Raw genomic sequence first — 22,798 nt, forward strand, 5'->3', positions numbered from 1 at the left:
TGAAGTAAATCCTTTGACTGTTCGCATGTTGAAATGATACTCTTTCTTCAGACTCTATATTACTTTTTATTTAATATATAAATATTTATACACTTCCCGTTTTAACATACACTGTGATGCATACTTCAGGGAAAGTAATTTGGAATTGCAGATTGCTCTGGATAGTTGGGTTTTTTGTCCTCCAACTGTGCCTGCAATTCCAGTTATCACCATCGTGTGTCAGTTGTACACGTGGCAGCATAGGATGTATCCTACTAGTTTTATTTTCTAGTTGTATATATTTAACTGAATTAAGACTTTTTGATAAAAATATTTATTGTTTTTTTCATTTATTTAGGATCACACAGAAACTACTATGAAAAACTACTGCAAAAGCCAGTTTACTCACTTTGCTTTCATCCTAGCTGCATCTATGAATTCCCAGGGGAGTTTTTTATTTCTTATTAGCTAATGTTTAGACAACCATCACTTTTGCTTGTGTCTACTAATGAGTCCTAAATCTGCTTTCCAAAATAATTTCATTCTTCTTTGCAGAGAAAAAGCTTTTGGCTCTGTATAATTTCTGCCTTCTTCATATTCTCTTTGACTAATTCAAATAATACTTTACATTGCCAGGCATAATATTTTTTATGTATCAGATTCTCATGAACATCACAGACAGAGATGGAAAATACCTCTCCTTTCATATGCTAGTGATAATCTATTATAGTGGCTGCCTGGATCACAGCATTGAGAAAGATCAGTAATGTCTGCCAAGGGTGTAGTAATGTTTGCCTGGGAAGTTGTAACATGTGTGCCAATTATTTGCCAGTCCTATTCCTGATTTTATCTGATGTTAAAATCTAGAAATTGTATCTATGAAAAAGAAAGAATTGAAGTAAATTTTAGGAATATATGAGACATAAAATATCTGATTATGGGACTTCCCCAGTGGTCCAGTGGTTAAGATTACATGTTTCCACTGTAGGGGATGTGATTTTGATCCATGATTAGGGAATTTCCTTGTGCCACATGGTATGACCAAAAAAAAAAAAAAATCTGATCATCTAAGAATCTAAACTGTCATTCTATACCTCCAAGCATGATGATAAAATGGCTCTGAGGAGATTTCCAGCTGTATTTTATTCAGTATAATCAGATATATGCAATAATGCTTTTTGATTATCACACTCAGATACCAGGATGCATTGAATAGTTCACCTGAAAGTAATGATTGGCATGATTTTTCACCTAAGAGCCAACAACTGTGATGTAATTAATGTCCAAGCAGTGATACTGTATACAACACAATGATGTGAAGATAGATTTTCAAAACCAGGTTATAGACACTTTAGTGAATCGTAAAACATGGATGTTCAGAATCATAGTAACAGCTCCTAAGAAAGAAATCTGAAAAAAGAAAGTAATTTGTTTTTTACCTCATTGGAAACACCAGGAGAATGATCTTGAACATAGTCCAGAGCCTTTTTAGGAGGCTGGGTGTAGATGCACCACATAAGCGGAAGTGTAGAGATGGAATGGAGGAGAATCAATGGCAGCAAGGAATGACCATGTGGAAAAGGTGACAACAGTTAGAAACGGTGCTGACAGCATCAGATACACATAAAAGAGTGACATGAATAGAGCGAAATGGCGAGGCGGGGGCGGGTAGCCCAGGAGGAAGAGTGCAATGCTCATAAATATTTTCAAGCACTGGGCAAAATCACTAGTGATTTGATTAGTATAAACTCATTTCATCAAATCAAAATTAGCACTCCTAGTCTCTAGCCGCAGAGGAATGCAAGGTACATTAAAGAAACACCGAAGGAGCAGGTGGATAGCATGCTGGTGAGTTTCCACGTGTAGCTGAAAATGCTTGTAGAAAATGGTGATAACTTAGGCTCAGAACAGAAATCGGTTCTATCCCCTGTGAACTATCTAATCAACAGTAACAACACATTTACATTAAAGCTGGGAAATTTTTTTCCCTAAAGTAAAATGCATTTATGTGAGTTGTTGCTGTTTTAGTCACTATGTTGTGTCCTAATCTTTTGTGATCCCATGGACTGCAGTCTGCCAGGTTCCTCTGTCCATGGAATTTCCCAGGCAAGAATACTGGAGTGGGTCACCATTTCCTTCTCCAGGGTTTCTTCCCAACCCAGGGATCGAACCCAGGACTCCTGCATTGGCAGGTGGATTCTTTTACCGCTGAGCCACCTGGGAAGCCCGATTTATGTGAATACTTGGATACAAATTAGGGAAAATATTCTTCCTATTATTTACAGAAATTCTAAAAAAATTATTTGGTTTATATTCATTTACAGTCACTTTTGATCCAGTTCAATAAGATGTAATGAATCTAACCAAATCTCCTTTGCATTTTAATGGACAAAAGGGACTAACCACTATAACCACCTAGTATATAATACATGGTCAGTATATGAGTGTATAAATCAGTACTTGATATGAAAAGAAAGATTTACTAAAACTTCTGTGCAGTGCATTCAGTATGTTCTTCAGGCATTTAAAATTCAGAAACACCAATGAAAGCATAAAAACTATGTAATTGACAGACATCAAATGCACTGCTGTTGGCATCTGCACTTCCCCAATAAAATTTGAGTTGATAAGGGAAATTGTTATTTGAAGCTTGGGTCAACTCTTTATCCCAAACAGACTAAGCAATTCTTATTGGTGGGGTTTTGGGAATTAGAGATGTGATTTTCAGTAGCAGGAGGGGAAATCAAGGTTCACAGGGTTTCCTTGTTTTTCCCTTTCTTTTCATGTCTAAGAGCAAATGAGACATTTTATGGTGGTGATATTCTAGCAGTATATTATAGTAGGGATTTCCCAGGATGTTTGTTTTTTTGTTTGTTTTTTGATAGGTCTGGGATTAACTTCTGACACTGCCACTTGCTATCTTGGGCAAATTAACTAACCCCTCTAGCCTCTGGTTTCTTCTTACTGGAGGGATGCTGTGAGGTCTCTGTGAAATCACACAGAACCGGCCCTCTGCAGGCGCTTGGTGATTCCAAAGCAGACAGGAGCTATCACCATAGTAATTTTTATTATTGTAAATTTCACAGGGTGCTCTTCTGATTGAATTAGACCTAAATGGACTGTAAACAAATACAAATCTTCTATAAAGAATTGTCTGACTATGGGAAGACAGATACTGCCTCATCATTTTGAATTTGCAATTAGATATAAAGCAATCCTAATGTATGATTTGGTGGGAAGAAAAAAGAACTATATAGGCAGTGTCTGAACATGTTTAACCATTTGGTAGAGAAGTGAGTGTGAGCTAAGCTGTACCAAATTTGTGTATATAGAATATACTTTTTTCAGTGTTTTTTGGTGTCTATAGAATTCAGCTCTTATTCTCTAAATGACACCTATCTCTTCTGATAACGATTATGTTTTAAAAATCAAACAACATTCTCCTAATCGTTTTATATTAACAGTCTAGCCTCACTTACCGGGCGTCCAAACTCCAGTTCTGAAAAGAATTTATACCAGGGCTCATTTTCTAAATCTATGTCATCTGGATTTATGCGATCAGTCTGGAGCAGATGTGAAGGAAAAGGGAAGGAAAAGTCACACTGAGCTAAGTGAGGGCAACGCTGTGAGGCATGAAAAACACACACGTTCGCACACAAACATGCATCAACTTTCATCCAACAAATCTCAGCCAGAGAGAACAGAGGAGGTAAAGTAAAATGAGTCAAATTAGGATATGAAGATTTAGCTCCGATGGCGTCACTTAAGCCCTAGTTGTTTTCTCTGCCATCATTTCTGGTTTTCTCCTTAGCTGGATGCATAAACTATAACAGACTCTCTGTGACAGTGAGGTTGAGCACTGATAGCCCAGCAAGGTATTAAAACAGGCTCGACTCCGTCCCCAAGTAGCTCTTCTGGGCGAGTGCCTCCATCGCCCCTGCCCTCGGGGGTCCCAGTGAGCGAGCCTGCCTTCTGCTCACAGTTGACTTGGGTCCAGGCACTTGGAGAACCTCGGGGAGGGAAGGGGGGACGTGGGAAGAGATACAAGGTCGGGGGAGGAGTGAGCGTGCTGGGAGACTGTTAGCGGGCCGCTGGACATGAAGACCCCGGAAGTCTCGGTGAGAGAGAAAAGGGCAGCAAGGTGGGGGGTGACGGTGAGTAGCCAGCCTCCAATTATCTTCTCAGCTTCTGGGGAACAAGGGCTACACCTGAACTTCCCGACGGCAAGAGTTAAAGAAGGAAGGAGCTCACCCGGATGGGGGAGAGAGCCGGGGCGCAGGGGCTTGGTGCGGGGATACTGGTCCTGGGCGGAGGGGAGGGGCTACCAGTTACTTCTCCGCAGGGTGACATAGAAATAGGCTTCCGGCCAGGGTCCCTTGGAACAGGTGTCGGAGTGGTTGGGAGAGGGGGCTGCAAGAAAAAGGGGTGAAGGACAAACTGATTGATTAGATAGAGCTTCTTGGTGGAAGCCAACAGGACGCCAGCTAGCAGTGCGTTGTGCTCTGCCTTAAGTCTGGCAGAAGAAAACGTTCCAGGAAAGTAAATGGCCCCAGGGGCCCCCAGATAATTTAGGTCTGATCCGGAACACTGAAAAAAGTGTGAAGAGCCTTTACAAAGCGAAGAAAGTCACGTTTTATGATACCCCAAATATCACCTACCTGTCCACCTTGAGCTAGAGATATGGATGTGAGTGGGGAGGGGTTTTTCATATGGTCAGTCAAGGGTTGGGAAAGAGAGAAGAGAAAATCCAACCCTAGTTAACATTCTAGAGAAAAACTAAAAAAAAAAATTTTATAGTTGACTTTCACCCCCCCAGTGGTTTCTGAATGTCATATTTAAGGTACAAAAACTAGGACTGTTAATATAAGCAGGTTGAAAAAATATATACAATTGCTTTGATAATAGAAAAAAAGAAAAAAGCATTTACTTTACCCAGCAATATCCTTAATGATTTTAAATAATACATGCCTGACCAGATTGATTCAGGCTACTGATTTTACATTCAAAAGGGATGCTTAAAGTACTACGTGTGGGTTATGACTTCTTTGAGAATTCACTGTTTAGTCGCGAAGTTGTGTCCGGCTCTTTTGTGACACCATGGACCGTAATCAGCCAGGATCCCGTCTGTGGGATTTTCCAGGCAACAGTGCTGGAGTGGGTTGGCGTTTCCTTCTCCATCACATGACACTAATTAAATGTGGAGGAGCTGGATGGTAGTATTTTAAGTCAGGGGGGAAAAAAAGCTCCTGTTTTCTAAAAGCCATTCACCTGGGCCAGGAGAGGACATATTCCAAGAGGTCTGTGATGTGCTCACAGCCTCAAACTGGATCCTTACATTCTCTTCCAAGCCCTAAAGCTCTCAAGGACCCGCACTGAGTAACTTGATGTCAGCTCCAGAAGAAATGCTCTACAGCCTCTGAGGCACGCCATATTCAAACAGAAGCCATTGTTTGACCCTAGCTTGTCCAAGTGTCTTGTTGGCCTGTTGCTTTCCCAATAGTTTTGTTAATAACACACGGTCTGTATTTAATAATCAATTATATCCAAAGTCTTTTAACAGATGTGCTTTTTATTTCAGTATTTTCTGAGATTGTGATAGTAGTTACAGGCAGTGATAGAAAAAGTCTGAGACATCGTAACAGAAGTGAAAGGGCCTACAATACCCAAAACATGTGGTGACCAAAGTGATAAAGACCATGTAGTAACCTTGTAACACACTTAATGATGGGGTGCTAAGTGAGTAAAAACAGATTATGATACTAGTTATGGCGGTGTCACAAAGCTTGTGCCTGGACAAACACAGTGCTGAGACTTCTTTCTTTTCAAATATTACTATCCTTTACTATTGTAACATTATGGAAAACACTGTATGATTACTATGAAAAATGCTGCAGAAATCTTGAGATGTATTCTCCATTTAGTCAGCATTATATTTGGTTTACATTTCAGAAGTAATGAAATGGATAGAAAATATTCTGGTAAATAATTTACCATTTCTTTAATTTAAAAACTTGTTTTAATTTATTTCTGAGTCAATAGTGCAAAAGTAGTAATTGAGATTTTGATGGTACTAAAATATTATTTTTCTCCAATTATCATTTAGATTATAGCTGCAGCATGTAGGCATTTTGTGGAGTAGTTTGGCTGGAGCTGATATTTAGGGTAAATGATATTAGAATTTTCCAGTAATTTTGTTCTGTGTATAAGAGGCCCAGTACTGGTTCCAGAGGAGAATAATCTTTAACTTTTTCAAATCTTGCTGTTTCTCATGCTACACCTTTAATAACATTGTTAATTCTTGATTTTATAATCTGTGTTTTCATGTATGGTACTTTATTTTTGCTAAGGGGAGACAGAAACTTCTCTTAAGAGAAAACATATGTTTAAAAAACGTCTTGAACAGTAGAGGGCAGCAAATTTACTAAACAAATAAGTATGTTTTCCAGAGGTTACAACTTCACTCTGATTTCCATCTTAAAAGTATATATATACAGCAAACAAATATACCAAGTTCTGGTTTATAGAAATCTATTTCAGTGATAGACTAGGGAAAAGGGAAAATACTGTCTACCATCCCGCATCCCACCTCAGAGCGGCAACTTCCCAAACTTATAATTTTGTAGAATAAAGCTTCAATTTACTGTTTCAATGGGCACATGCTAATAGAAATTAGAAGAGAACCCCGCCCTCACCACCCCCCACCCCCGTCTACCGCCCCCCCCGCCCCACACACACACACATAACGATCATTAGCAGTTATCCATAACTTTGGGACGTAATGAAAGGCACAGGCTTGAGCAGAGCCTGCCTGGTAAAGAAACGCTAAGTGGCAGAACTGGAATTTTCACTTTGCTGCGATTGACCTTTTGAATCCCTTTAGTCAGGCAACAATTAAATGTATTATGTAGCAACCTAGAGTCACCCTAAGGCACAGAGGGGCCTCATGGAAGTCAGTGATGCACATTGGGATGGTCAGCCCACAGACAGACAGACACACTCATGATCTCACAAAACAGCTCTCCATGAGTGACTCGAAAGTGTTTTCAATTGTTCAACACAAATGTTAACATCCACAAATATTTAGGAAGCATAACCATGCTCATAAAAGACAACAGAAGAGCAGAGATACTGCTACACCTCTTTCTACCCTCTTTGGGTCTCCTCTCATTTTGAAAAACGCAGCACACCTGTGCTCACAGTGAACGCTGGGTCATCAGGGCAAGAGGAAGGTGTGTAAGAAAACCTAAAACTACGAATCACATTCGATTCTTATTTAAAGGTAACCTATTTTTCAAGTTTTGTTTTCTACAGTTGAAAAGAAATGTGTTGCTTTTCAGGTTATAAAAATTCTACTGCTCTCAGTATTCTTATTGCAGGCATGAGGTTCCTGTTTGCAGTTCTGAACAAAAAGAAATTGTCAGTGTCATTTGGTTCTTTATAACTTATGCTCATTAGGTTTTTAAGCTTTAATGATGTTGGCTACTGTGTTTTACATTTACTGAGATTCCACAGTAAATGCTTGACACATTGTTAGTCCGGACAATTTTTTATGGTTTAAACCAACAGATGAAACTCTCAATTTTTATAGCTTAAGCTTCTAGTGACAATCTTCACTGAAAGAAGTTTAAGTTCACCAAGGGTTTAAATTGCATTTCAACCCTGCGCTGTCTTCAGAGTTTGTTTGCTCACTTTTATCATGTGTGGGTTTAGTTACCGTAGAGAAAGATTACATCTCCACATTATTTTCTATTTTCAAGCATAAAGGTGTTCTAAACCAGTGCTTAATTGAATTTATTTTAACTTGGTTCACCTGTAAACATATCCAACCCAGAGAGGATGTAGAATTTTTATCAATATAATCCCAGGAGAGAGTTTATATGATTGTCTCATGGAATCAATTGTGGTTCAAGTCAGTTTAAGATAAATTCCTGGTGATTGCAGAGTACTTTTCCAGATCAAACATGAGGGCCATTTAATCATCATTCCTGAATTTACAGTCAACTGAGTATGTAGGCTCTTCCAAAAAACTGTATTCATTTTTACTTTCCTATTAAAGAATATGAATGTACATTCCATTGATTTCTAAGGAAGAGGAGGATCCCTTTGGCCAGGGTCTGGGGGAGGACTTCTGTTCAAATAGCACTGTCTCCTCTCCCCACTGCATGTGCCAAGGAGTCAGGGAACCACAGTTACCAACAGCAGCGTGTGGGACCCCTCGTGTGTGCTTTGACGGAGACCGGGGGCGCCTTTTGTCCCTAGAAACATACAGACTTCACAAATAAGCAACAGAACAAGGATTCCATCCCACCAACTCGGCCACTAACTCCAAGGGTAAGACCTATCCCCATTCCCTTATTATTAATTCAATGTGTCTTCACTGAGCACCTACCCTGTGCCAGGCATTGCTCTAGGTGCTAGGGATTCAACTGCTGTACCAGATATGGTCCCTGCCTTCAAGGAGCTTAAAGTCTAATGAGGGGCACAGACAAGTCAGCAGGCCATTTCAATTCAGGGTGGTGAGGCACAGCGCAGCGTGCCTGAGGGGGGCTCCTCACAGCAGGGGAAGCTGGCACCTAGTGTCTAGAAGTTAGGGTGGTGCCCTGGGGGAAGTGAGCCAGGCTGAGCAGGAGATATGGACTTTCCCTGGGAGGAAAGAGGTGGTGGAGAGAGCATTCCTGGCCGAGGGGCAGCTGGACAGAGGTCCAGGGAGGAGGGCGTGCAGAACTCTCTGTAGAGCTGCAACGTGCTGAGACAGGAAGGTCTGGGAGATACTCGGGGCTGCAGAGGTCAGAGGGGCCAGACCATGAGGGTTTTTGTGTGTTATGTTAAGGAACTTGGTTTTGCTCTAAGGACCCTTGAAAGCCAGGAGAAAGTTTTGAGCAGGAGGCTTTCTAAGGTTGTCGTAGCTATGGTGTGGAGACGAGATTGGAGAATTTGGGAAATGAGTTAGTGGCTGACATTCCAATCCAGGTGTGGACAGTGGTGGGCCAGATGGACAGAGAAGGGCAGTTGGCCCTTCTCCCAGGAGGCAGGACTTTGAGATGGTTAGGGAGAGGGGAATCGAAGATGATACTTGGGAAGACTGGGCAGATGATGGCATCATCTCGGAATTCAAAAGAGAAGCAGAGAGTAACCTAGCTGTGGTGTATACCTTACAGAAATTAAAGATGAAAAGAGCCAAGGAATGCTCACAGACTGTCTTGGAGTAAAGACACGAGAGAGCTAAACCCTGCAGTCCTTACCTGCAGTCCCATCCCTCTTATTTAGCAAACCTGCTCCCTATCCTCTCTCTCATGTGTCTAAGACAGTCTCAAATCTATCAAAATAGCAAGACATATCCAATCTCTGCAACCCTGCCCTGCGTCAACTCCCTCCCCCCCTTTTTTTCTGGTTTAGAGAGGCAATTGGAATGGATTCAGGGTTGATGAAAAGAAGAAGATACTAGACTAGCTGAGCCCTATAATAAAAAGCCTGGCCAAAATGATACAGATGACTGGCTGAGATCATCTTGCATAAGGCTGGCTCTCAGCAAAATTGCTTAGGAGGGATAAACATTTTGGTTCTTTCTGTTTCTTCTGAGATAGCCATTCTCACGGTTTTCCAAGTTTCTAGGTTCCTTTCATGGCCCTTTTCCTGTGGCGGCAGAGAGCTATCGATATCCGAATCTTCAACCACACCCGCCCTCCAGATCTTTCTGTTCCTTTTAGAGCTAGTTCAGTATATTGGGTATATTGGTTTTGTGTCTTAACTATAATACTCAGGGCCCAGGTTGCTGGTCAGATAAATCCAGTACACTAATTTATTATAAATGAACAAATTAACTTATGCTAAGCAAATTAAATAATCAAATCATCTAATTAAGGTGATGACTACTAGCTAAACGTGTTTGCAGTTTAGCATCGTCCAGGTGATGAAATGCACCAGGTGTGAGTCTGCCTGGGCTCAATTCCCAGGTGCAATGCTCACCAGCCGCGGGAAGCTGGGCAAGGTTACTTAGCAAGTGTTCAGTCTCTTTATCTATAAGATGGGAATTCCATACATTTACGTCATAGAATTGTTGGATCATTATATGGTAATAAGGCATGAATTACAAGGCCTGACATCTTAAGTAAGTGCTCAATAAGGAGCTACAACTATTGCTATTGCTTTTGTCATTGCTGTTTTTAAACTTGGAGCCTTCAAGGCATTAACCCAAAGACATAACTAAAGTGGACATTTCATTCAGACAGGGCCTGTGAATAAGTTCTTGAGGGGGGCAAATTCATTGTGTATCTCCGTTTTAACCACACTGGAGATGGTCTACTTCTTACAAATGTGTCTACTCCAGGTTCCTTGAGGTAAAGACTATGTCTTGCTCATTGCCATGTCCTCTGCACCTAATACAATGCCTGGCACATGGGTGGTGCTTCATAAATTTTGTTGCATGAGTAAATACTAGAAATATCCTGATGGACAGCTTCCAAAATCAATCCTATTTCCTGACACCAAAGCTGCAAAAGCATTCCAGGACAGTTAGAACCCCCATCATCCTAAGGGTCTCAGATATTGTTAGAATGATCATTAATGTTTTGGTAACTACATTTAACTCTGAGACTCATATTGCATGATGATTTTGATCTTTTCCATTTTATGCAATGGCGAATTCACGGTTCTCATCCTAAAAATTTCAAAGACCATGATATTAGTTCTCATCCTAAAAATTTCAAAGATCATGATATTAAATCATATAACTTAGTGAATGAGTTATATGTTTGCAGTGGAACCTGCAATTCAGTGGTGTTCATTTTTTTTTCTTTCAGTTTTTCTGGTAAAGTCCTGCTACTCTAAAAGATACAAGTTAATTTGAAGAAAGGCAAAGAAGGTCTAGAAAAATATCCTGTATGAATTATGTGATTATAATGTTTTGGAACATGCTTCTCAAGAACATAACCATAAATACAGGGTTTGAAAACTAAATCAAGGACACTCATATTGGGTGTGGTGCGCAACAGTTTCTAATCAAATTTCAGGGCTGACCTTATATATAATGATGTGGCTTCCTGGGGACTCGTAAAGGCACTAACAAAGAAAACTCTCTATTTCCTGTTCACTGACACCTAAAATTCTTTCAAGACAAGGACAAGAATAAACTGCACAATTGTTTCTCTAGAAGCAGGTTTTGATAGAAATGATGCATAGGAATTTTAAAATTTCAAAGAGATCCTGAAGGCGTTGGTCGAGGAGAGAAAGCAGAGGACTCAGAAAGGAGGATTAGGGGAATTAAAAGAGGGCCAAGGAAAAGCCTGTTTGTTAAACTGCACTTTGAGGAGACATGCGGTTATTTTCAACATTATAGATCTTTTCCTTTGCAGATAATTAAAACATATAATTGGAAAAAATGCTGCAAAGTTAAATATAATCTTGATCCATTAGATTGACAATCAGTCAGGAGACTTGAGGCTTGGTAACCTGAGAGAGATTTAATAAGAATCAATTAAAACAACTTGTTATAAAAAAGAGCATTTGGAAAATTTCCCTTGAAGTTAAAGAAATATTAAGAAACCAATAATGGAAACGAAGGGATGGAACTGCCTGATCCCTTTGTATCAGAGAGGTCCAAGAACGATTGCTCTCACTGGCAATGTAGATGGGCAATTCAGTGCGGCATTTGAGTGTTCTTTTACTTTAAAAAAAATTAAATTCAGGATCATGATTAGGCATAGTTATAGTTCCATGCCAATGAGTCCTATATTTGGTGGGTAGGGACAGTATATTAGTGAGTGCATCTTTGATTCTGAGATAAGATGCACAAGTCATGATATACAACAAACATGATTTTTTAATAATGCCAACTAATTACCTTGGTGATAAAAATTGCTAAACAATATGAAGTTCAGGTTTATTTGGGAACCCAGGAAGCCTAGAGAACTGGCATTCTGTTTAATGACAAGTGCTTACTGGTCTTTCATGCTGCAGAATGGAGGACTTCCCAGGTTCATATTCAAAAATACTCCTCGGCTCAGAACGGAATTTCCTTGTGTCTACTTTTCTGTCTGGAGGATCCCAGTCATGCCTAGAAATCAACAACAAGTTACATATTAAAATCATTCTCTATGCTTAAAGCCATTGTATAAAACCACTGAATATCTGTTTTCAAAGTTAATTCTGATATAGACTTTTTTTAAGTGTCTCAGGGTAAAATGTTACCCTGAAAAAAAGAAAAGCACATTTATGTTCTGTTTTACATAAATGATTTAAAGAAAGCCATTTCTTTGCTTTCATGTTGTATGTCCCTCTGTTTTTTTTCATGCAAGGATGTGCCTCCTGCTGGTTCAGCAAGTCATATGAGGGGTCTGTGCAATAGATAGCAGTCAGTGATGTGCTAGTGAACCCTGGGGTCACAAATGGCAACTATGTATGTTTGTGTTTAGAGTAAGTGGCGGCTACCCGCCAAAGTCCTGTGAGTTTATCCCATCACTCTGTGACCTGGAGTTCTTGATCTGAAGTGACAGGGAGTAATGCACATGTCGTGTTTGATCTTGTTTATCTTGCAAATGGCATCGTAGTTTGTCTGCAAAAAGTGCTAAACTATCACTTGGGTTGCTGTCCATAGGAGCAAGTTGTTTGACAGGCTAGACCCTCCATGGTTTAGCCTTGAAAAACCAGAGCCTGGCATCTATTCTGCACATAGGAGTCCTTGGAATCAGCTCTTTTCCTTGAACTAACATCCTTCAAGAGGCAGTCAAAGAGGGACTTCAAAAGTAAAACTCTTCTAGGTTGCTGAGGCTGAAGAAGGCTTCCTTTGGGAGGATCACTTTTGAGGAAGAAGAATTTTCTGACTATAGATGGGGGCAGTTCTGACCCATGGAATGGGATGAAATTCCAACTCTGTGGCAGGTTGGAGACAGACATATTCTACAAGACAGGAGAGCTAGGGGAAAGCAGGTCCTGGCTTTCTAGTAAATTGATGAGCACTATTCAGAAGAGAAGAAAGCATTCTAGAAAATTTTAAGGGATTATCATGTTTCTTCAGGAAAGATTAATTTTTACTAGACATATAGGACAAATAATACGTTTAAGTCTGAGTTAATCTTGGTTCTTTATGGCAGAGATACTATTTTGTGTCTAGACTTATTTCTCAAATTTAAGATACCATACATGTAAACATATAATAGTCATGAAGAGATGGCATTAAAATGAGAATCTCTTCACGTATAATGTCTGTCTGTCTTTGTGCTGTCTTGTAACCTATATGATCATCAATTACTCCTCATGGTACAGCAGGGTGTTGAATATAATTTCTGGGATGGGTCAGATAGATGGATGCTTAATAATTAAGCATATTAATACTAAATAATCCTTACATTTATATTTATTATTGCTAGTATAGGATGAGCTGTGGCTTTAGTCAGAGCCAGGTGTGAGTCTGGCTTGGGCATACTAGCTGCATGGGTTGAGCAACTTACTTTGGTTTTTGAAACTACAGTTTTTTTCCTCTCTAAAATGGGTTTAAAATAGAGCATGTCTCATTGGGTTGTGTTCAGAATTAAGTGATAGGATACAGGAAAAGTACTTAGATGAGTGCTCGTAGTGAGATCTCAATGAAGGTTACCTATAAGTAGGGCTATCAGTCACTATCCTAATAAAAATGGCACAATAAAAGTGTGTTTATAAATTTTTATTTTTGTTTGAATAGTTTCTATAAATGTATTTCAGTGGGGAAATTAAAATTAGTGTGTGGAAATGAGCCACAGGTAGACACCTGTTAACTAATGCCTTACTTATGAATAAGCTTTTCTGTACTTTTGGATATCAGAGGGGAAATTTTGAATCATTAATAGTCCTAACAGTTCAAATCTGAGGAACCTGAAATTTAACTGCATAGTCTCTGACCTGCTATGCCAAAGGGGAGTGGGTGTCCATTATTTCTGTTTGTCATATGCATTTATTGATCAAAGAGTGGAGATGGCGCTCTATTACTTCAAGTCTAACTAAGGTGACTAGGGTATTATGAGGCAAGAGTATGAAACTGCTGCACTCTTGATAGAGGAGGTCACTTTACTGATTAATAAGATGATACGTATAAGGTTATACACAAACTATCTTCGTAAGGTAAGCACCGGTTCTTCTGCTGAATGCCGTGTAGGATCAGTTATATCCTAAACTTACTACTGGACACTTTGTGGGGGAAAAGCCTTACTTTTCTGTTGAAGACCGATCTCTTGCTCGAAAGGGCGGAACCGGAGGAACAGGCGGGGGAGGGACGGGGGAGGAAGCATCCTTGAACGCATTGGTGCCATTGTCGGAGTGGCTCTTGGAGAGCGGTCTGTAGGTCTGGGTCTTGGCAGCAGGGTGTGACTGAGTACTGTAGGGCGAGTTGTAGAGGCCTGTCAGGAAGCCCAGAACGGCAGAACAAAAACAACAGAGACAAGTGACGTTTTTAAAGTGCATCACGCCATTTGTAATAAATAAAAATCCTGTTATTTATTTACAAAATATCCCATGATTTTACCAAGATTATTATCAGTAGACATATGCATTGAATGATATGCCCTTGATTGATTAATATTATTAACCATTATTGATTCATTAATGTGTTGTAGACACAAGCATTGGTTACAGTGAATCTTCATCAATTATTATGGAATTAGTAATAATTCAGACCAGTACCAGAAACAGACTTACAGATACTTAGCAAATTTGCTCCTGGATAATGTAAACTAATAACATGTTTCCAATTATCTTCTGTTACTTTAGAAGCTTTGATTTGTATATAGTAATTGACATGTTAATTACAATCATATAAAATATTGAGCAAGTTATCTACATGCTGTACAGGGCATAAGGAAACTTAAACCCTCAATAAGCTCATAGTGCATCTCTGGAAAACAGACATGATTAAAATTATGATTGAAAATAATTGGTAACATATGATAAAGGCCACATGCGGAAACTTATATTAGGAATTAAAATTTTAGAAGATGGTAGATTGGTTGGAGAAGATATAAAAAACTGAGGGCGCTAGAGTGAGCCCTGAAGGATTGGTTTGGGCGGGTAGGGGAAGAGGTTGTGGAGATGGCAGAGGCAAAAAAGAGGCAGAAAGTGCAAAGCATAGAACAGTACCATGCAAGGTTAGTAAAAGGGGAAGAGACTGACTATAGTTGCTTTGTCTACCGATTAAATGGTAAAGCTTTCTAAAGGGCTCTGTGAGTTGATAGGTAACTACTGTTCAATTTACTAATTATTCATGGATGCAAATCTCAGTATGAAAAATAATTATAAAAATTCTGAGTTTCCTGCCACCTCAGTCTTTCGAGCTATTACTATTTTCACTCTTCTGCTTCTCCTGGAAGCCCATGCATATTGGCTATGACAAATAAGATACAGTCTGTACACTTTTGTTTTGCCTCAGTTCCACAGTTAGACTTCAACTGTACTACTTTTTAAGAACAAAGCAACAGACCCAAAATGGAGTCACTCATGCTAAGCCCCACGTCACGAAACTGAGACTTAACCTAGTTACAGTTTTGACTCTCCCAGAAACAGAATCTTAAACCAGTCCACCAGGATTTGCCTGGTCAGCATGAGTTAGACACTCTGCCTCACAGACTTCTACCCTCCCCTCAAGAAGAGTAACCTCGCAGCAACGTGCTGGCTTTTCTCTTTGGTATAACTTCCTTGTTCCCACTTCCCTCTGCCTTTTTAAAGTCTTTCCTTGCATTCAGCTCCTAGGAGCTCCTTTCTGTATGCTAGATTGAATGCCACCTGATTTGTGAATCGTCATATAAAGTCAATAAGATCTTTGAAATTTTCTCAATTGGGTTTTGCATTTTAACAGGCTAAACCCAAGAGGGGAGTTAGTAGTACCTGTGACCAGCATATAAAAGTTGAGGGACTCTTAGGAGGCCGCCTGCTATCATCTAGAGGAGTGAGGGCTGAAAGCCAGATTCTTGCAGCTTGTTGAGCTTGTTCTCCTTGTATTTTTTTTTCCCTCTATTTGTCCTTGGACGCTAGTAGCAGAATCCTCAACTGTTACAAAAGGCCTGAGTGCTGGCCTTCAAGTGTCACAGAGAGGGCAGCCTCATCTAGTTCAGGGGCCAGGCTGACCCAGGGGACCCTGACAGGAGGTTGCAGCTGCCAAAGGGGACGTAGTCCCCCGAGCCTGTTCTAAGAAGGGAATACAGACACAGTGCTGTAGTCCTGAGCCCGGAACTGGCAAGTGACTGGAGGCCCCGTGCGGGATCCCCCGATGTGATATTTAGAAGACAGCTGCGATCAGAAACATTTTTTAGGGGTCCCTCATTCCAGCCTGCAAGCATCCCCAAGACACCAACTCACAGAAACACTAGTGGAAATGCCCAGGGCTGAAGCTGTTCCATCATGACCACCGGCAGCTCTGAGTCAGAAGAGTGGCCCAGCAAACGGGGATTTTTAAAAAGCTTTCTATGAATGGTTGCATTTGGAGCAAAAGCATGGACAGGGTCACAAAATACTTTGCTTGACTTGTTTTACTGTGAAGTGTAATCCGAAAGATCTTACGCAATTATAACAATTCTCTACTGATAAAAGGAGACCTTTTTATCTTACTTTGTACCCCTATTATAGTATGTTCTTCCCTGCTGTCCTTCACATTTTGGTTAAACATTCCTGAAGCAGAGAGAATAAACTAACAGTGCGGATGAAGGAGATAAAATAGTATTAGTTCTCATTTGCATGAGAAAAGATCCACATTTTTTTGTTACACATGCTGAGAAAAGAAAGACGAAAAAAAAAAAGCGTCTTCCTCATTGTAGAAACTGAAATCGTGCACTCAGAGTGGTTAAAAAAAAAGTGGGAAGTTCTTCCACGCATGGCAAGGCACAGTGTATTCATGGGAAGCAAGGAAACCAGCCTACCTGCATTATATGTATAAGGAGTATTATACATGTCTGTGTCATCATCTAGAAAATGAAACATAAATATTATGGTAATACAGATTCGGTCACCACATCCTATCAAGATGGCAGAAAGAACTTCAGGGAAACAACAGATCTGTTAGAAGGCTAACATGGTTTGCCGAGTTCATAATACCATTTTAAAATTTTCAAATATTACGTTTTGTTTTTGTTTTGCTGGGTCTCTGCAAATTGACTTCTCTGGTCTGTAACAGCTTTGCTCTGGTGCCCATTTCACAGCATACGGACGTCAGTCCCTTTCCCCGCTTTCCACCTGTTCTGGATCCTGAATTTCCTTTAGTAAGTACTTTAAAGATCTCTTATCAACTTGGTGAGACCCAGCTATGGCCCACTCTCTTGACATGGGGTGGATCTGTGTGGATAGAGGAATCATGAGTTTGTTTAAGCAGACAATAGCCAGGCTTGTTTATACTGTGAACAGGGAAGGATGAATGGATAAGGCCAGAGCCTCTGGTACTCCTCGAGGCTCATCTTCTAAGAGGCTTTCTGGCAACTCAGGGGTGAAGAAGCAGCACAGGTGTCTGGGAATTGAGGGGTGACCTAAGAGTAAGGGCTTCCCTAGTGGCTCAGACAGTAAGGAATCTGCTTGCAATGCAGGAGACCCTGGGTTTGATCCCTGGGTCAGGAAGATCCCCTGGAGAAGGAAATGATAACCCACTCCAGTATTCTTGCCTGGAGAATTCCATAGACAGAGGAATATGGTAGGCTACAGTCCATGGGGTCACAAAGAATCAGACTGGACTGAGTGACTAACACTTAACACTAAGAGTAAGGAGGAGTGTTGAAAAGAAGGGAGGGCCATGAAGTTTGCCAGAGTCTTGACATTTTGTGTGAAACAAAACTGCACAGAAGAGTACGTATTCTTCCACCCACAAGGACCTGATCCGAAAACAGAACTACATACCTGGCTTGTGTACCATGTGGATTTGCTTAAACATGGTCTTGTACCAGTCCTTCGGTCTGTCAACTGTCTGTAAAAGAAAATGTCCAAAGGTTACAAAACTGGTCACAAATAGACCTTGTTCCTCTTTCTATATTTTACCTTTTTTCATAGCAGATTCTGTGATACAGTTTTCGCTTTATTATTTCATGATGACAACATCACATTATTGACCAGGGGATTTTTGTAGAAATTAACACCTGTGGCTGGTGATTTGTTATATAAGTGAATATTGAAACACTCAGGTCAATAATGTTTGGGCAACAAAAGATGTATTAATACATCTCTGGTCAATAAGCTGATATCAGTAATTTATCCAGGCATACCCACACTTTGTAAACATATTACCCCTTGTTTGAGTTTAGACTGAGCTGGAATATTATATGCTATGGTTTTTTTCCCCCAAGTCACAACTGTGCCTAGCCCTGGGTAATTGATATTTCCATGAGCTTATTTATATAAAATTAGCTAAACTGAGCAAATTCTGAGAGATAGTGAAGGACAGGGAAGCCTGGTATGCTGCAGTTCATGGGGTTACAAAGAGTTGGACCCAACTTAGTGACTGAACAACAACAAGAAGTTGAATCAAAGCTATCATTTTGTAATTATAGTTCGTAGTTACAGTTTTTTGTTTCACACCTTTTGGTGATAATTATCATTATCCATAAAAACTTGTTAATATACTATTCAATACATTATTTTTAAAATTAACTGGGGAATATTTTACATGTAAACTGTATTCTGATCATTGGCTTAAATTAGAGAAATAAAAATTTGATATTTACTAGTCTAAGTTAATAAAATACTGAATATAGTAAATAATTTAGTATCCTGGAGCAAGTCCAAAAATGTAGCTATTGCTTCAAAACTCCTCTAACATAATAATAAAATGTTGGCAGTATCTGCTGTGCTAAACTGTAAGTTCCTTAAAAGCAGAAGCTTCTTATCCACTCTCCTTTTGACATAATATAAACAGTAGGCTACAGTGGAAAGCTGAGATTAATGTCAGATCAACCTAGATTCAATTCTTAGTTCCTTTAATTACTGTTTAATATTTCCCAGCAATGTGAATCTGGGCGAGTGAGGTAAGCTTATAGAGCCTCAGTTTTCTCTAAGATGAAATAATTATATCCACATCATAGAATTGTTTTGGAAAATGAAAGAGACATGTATGCAAAAAGATCTAAAACAGTGGCTAGAATATAAGAAATGTTCCATAAGTCATAACAGTAGAAAGCCTCAAATATTTACAGAATAAAATAATGAATGACCCAGGTTTTTGGATAAAACTCTAATAGTATACCTGTAAATGGGTACATATGCTTTATAATCATAATCAAGAATTTGCTTGGCAAGATGTTCACCTCAGCTCTTCCAAGGTTATTCTGGTGAGAAACATGACCGTTCTGTATATGGTAACTAAATATACCATTTTTTTAGATAGTTCTCTTCATATAAAACATTCTGTTAAGACAGCCATAAAAATAGTCATGTGTTTGTTACATTGAACTTTGGTGTACATTTTATATCCTGATTTTTCTCTCCAGTGTGGTCATTGTGTTTTTCTTCTGGAAACTGAGAGTTTGTGCTATATCTAAATTTCTTTTGATAAGAATATCTGATTCTGATAATCACCACAAATATAGAGTAGCATCAGGGGCTACTTAACTTTGTTGGAAATCACTTCTTCATTCATTCTAGGCTCTTTTTACAGTGGAAATATTGGGTGGATCACTGGCTGACTTTATACTCAAATGGTGGGAGCTGTGGGGGAGGTAGTGATAAAGCAAAAGTCTAGCTGTTATTTGCTGGTTTAAATAAAGTAGCTGAACTTGTATTTTTAAGAGACATTTAGTTTCATAAAAGATGGATTTCTTTTTTTTAATTAAGCTTTAATTCCTTTGTAGTCTTTAGCAATAAAAAATAAGACATAACACTGTGTAAACATGTTTCCCAGCCATACCTGAACACCACCGATGGCAATGGGGAAGCTGAATAAGTCAGTTATATCACTGTATATGGCAAGGTATCCTGACAAACGGGATTTTTTCCCCTTCACTTGCCGGAGGGCACATATCAGGCAGGATCTTCGTTCTGCCATCTGCTAGCTTTATATGGTGAGCACTGAGATGCCAGAAAATGCCCAAGTTGGTTGACAAAGAGGAATATGAACCTGGTAAATGGGAACACTTAAACTCTCCATCTCTTTCTCAAAGAAGTCTTCTAAGCATTTAAAGTTCCCTTTATATATGTCCTCATGTAGGTTGTTACAGCAAATATTGAGATTAAGTAAACAGAAGTCTACTTGAATTTGAGAAAGTTTACTTTCTTATGTGTTCTTCAAAATGGTTTTGCCTGGACAGTAGCTATTAGTAAATCACTCTTTGGTTGTTTTCTCTAACTTGGCTGAATAAACCTGAAAATTTACATTACTGTAGTTTACAAAACATCAGAACTCAACATTGATTTATCAGGCAGAGATTTCCAAAAAGGGGAGAGACACGTATTTTCTACCCACCAGTGTTCATTGTTCTGTTCTGTTTTTTCCCCTTTCCAGCTTTGAAAAGGCTCTAACGGTGTTATATTTGAAGTAGAAGAAAAGAATCTTGTATTTCACTTAACTAGTTGGCCTTAATTACACAATCTTGTGGGAGCTGTACCCCAGAGGGTTTTGTTGTTGTTGTTAAGGATGGCAGTAAAAGGCTGACATAGACGTCCCAGGTCACATGAGAGAGGGCAGTCTGGGGAGCTGTTCCCCTTCCTGCAAATAGCTCAAAGGTGCGTTTGTTTAACTCCTGGCCTTCTAGAGCTTCTAGGTTACTTTACAAAATTCTGTTTCCTTGGTCTATGGAAATTGAGAGAGACAGTGTATATAAAGAGACCTAGCCCAACACCTAGAATGTGTCTAAAATGAGCCTAGAGTCTGAAATGTCTGAGACCGTGAGACTATAAAATGGCACATTGACACAGCGCTGCCTTTGGTGTGCACCCTGAGCGGAAAGCCCGTGTGAAGTAATGTAAGTCAGATAATCATTGCTTTCTCTGCAGATGAGAAAGGAAAACAGCCTTGGAGATTCTTGGCCTGCTGTGGCTCCAAGATGGCCTGACTCCACATTTATAAACACAGCTATACTTGGGGATGTGCCGTGCGGGGCTGACAAATAAGAAATGTGAATGAGTCTTCAGACCTGTACCTTTTTTGTAAACTTTGAAATGTCTACAGAGGAGCCTGGCTGTACATAAAAATGCTGGTTCCTTATAAGGAACTTCTGAGTTGCTTATATTTTATTTTCTGTTTTATAGAAGGGAAGCTTGCATCGAATGTCTAGTATATGCTTTTGTTTATGCATATCTAAACATGCTTTTCATTTGGCAGTAGATAAAATACTATAAAATTTTTAACATTTTTTGATTTTTCACTAACCATCTCTAACATCTCAGTTTTTTCTTTTTAAAATGTGAAAGCAAGGCCTTGTTATTTAAGAAAATTATATCTAATGGATAAAAACAGTTCTAACTTTGCAGTGTACTGATTAAAAACACACCTAGAGATCGCAGATAAAATGAGTCTATATTATGTACACAGAATCAGAAATCTCTAATTTGTGTATCTATTATGTTTCAAGGGTCAGTTTAAAAAAAGCAGTGACACTGTACCGGTCTGACACTGTATCCCTACTCTATTAGGAAAAATAAATTCTAATTAAAGCATTTGGGGTCAGAAACCTTAAAAAAGAAACATACAACAAAGCGCCACCACCAGAAACATGCAGTCATTGTAAGATTAAAAATGTCAGTCCCGATCACGAACTTTTCCTGTCACTTAAATATGACAACAATTGGTGCCAACATAGATTTTTTAGGTCTTTAAAAGTAGCCACATTCAACATTCCCAGAATCTCATGAGTCTAAAGCCCTAGCAATGACTCTACAGACTTACCTTCTGACTTCCCTAATACAGATGCTTGGAATAATTAATTTTTAACTCTTATCTCAGATCGTGGGATCCATGTAATAAATGCAAATTCAAGGAGAGAAGAACCCCCACCCACCCCCACTCTCTGTCTTTCCTTCTCTTTGAGCAGATTCCAATTGCCCCCATCTCTTTTTCTGATCTAATGCCCAGTCTTTTCCTCTCTCTCACCCCCCGAGGTTTGCTTTCCAAACCGGCAGCCCTCCGCAACCTCCCAGCCGGGTATGCGGACCCGTGTACACAGCGGGCGCCAGGATCCCTCCCCGCCCCCCAGTTTCACCTGCAGAGGTGCTGCGGCTCTCATCCTGGCGCCCTGTCTTCGTCCCCGCAGGCTAGCACAAACCTCCTCTCCAAGTGGACTGGCTCCGCAAGCAGCTGCCTGCCCGAGCGCGGCCTCTGCCGCTGCTGAACTTTGCCAGAAGGGGCTGCCCCAGCACACTCAACAATGGTCTGGCAGAGTTTACAGACTGGTGGGGAAAAAAAAAACCCAACCCAAACACTTTCACTGATCGCCCCGAGAGCTCTGGCAGGCACAGCCGAGGAGGGACACTCAAATGTGATGTGTATTTTCCGCGGACAGCTTTTCCTTTCTCTGACATGAACGCCCTTCCCTCCAATCATCAGGCTTCTCAACTCCCAATCCAGGGCTCCCAATCTCCTGGCGGTAAGGCACGTCCGTCCATCTCCAGACACAAATCACTGGCTTATTCGCAGCGCACGTGAGACTTAAGTGCAGCCAAAGAATTCACATTTAATTCTCCCTTCTCTCTTCTCTCTCTGTTGCCCTAACTCCCCTTGGTAAAAGGTGAAGGCAAACAAAGCTTACAGGATCACAATTTTCGTGCTTTTTTAATCGAAATAAGAGAAACAGATTGGGTCATTATCTTCAATGGACAGTTCCTTTTCTCTGCCCACACGCAGCATAATATTCATGAGAATTCAGATGGCACAGTGGGCAATCCTCATTATATA

The 22,798-nt window shown here is 39.9% G+C and overlaps 1 protein-coding gene across 12 annotated transcripts in view; it reads right to left on the reverse strand.

Moving 5' to 3' along the window:
• The window catches only part of SORBS2 (sorbin and SH3 domain containing 2), a 173,719-nt gene that overhangs the window by 49,718 nt on the left and 101,203 nt on the right, over positions 1-22,798 (reverse strand). For 6 of the 12 annotated variants that reach the window (XM_061134671.1, XM_061134669.1, XM_061134670.1 and 3 more), the window contains 7 exons: positions 17,818-17,884; positions 16,854-16,898; positions 14,159-14,345; positions 11,917-12,031; positions 4,231-4,389; positions 3,459-3,542; positions 1,419-1,475 (listed from right to left, as the gene is read on the reverse strand). In XM_061134671.1, the coding sequence (XP_060990654.1) occupies positions 1,419-1,475; positions 3,459-3,542; positions 4,231-4,389; positions 11,917-12,031; positions 14,159-14,345; positions 16,854-16,898; positions 17,818-17,884 (714 nt within the window). Of the gene's footprint in view, positions 1-1,418; positions 1,476-3,458; positions 3,543-4,230; positions 4,390-11,916; positions 12,032-14,158; positions 14,346-16,853; positions 16,899-17,817; positions 17,885-22,106; positions 22,425-22,798 lie in introns of those variants that run through there. The other 6 variants (XM_061134675.1, XM_061134665.1, XM_061134673.1 and 3 more) reach the window with 6 other exon arrangements.

Source organism: Dama dama, chromosome 32 (genome assembly GCF_033118175.1).
Source record: "Dama dama isolate Ldn47 chromosome 32, ASM3311817v1, whole genome shotgun sequence".
Lineage (NCBI taxonomy): Eukaryota > Metazoa > Chordata > Mammalia > Artiodactyla > Cervidae > Dama > Dama dama.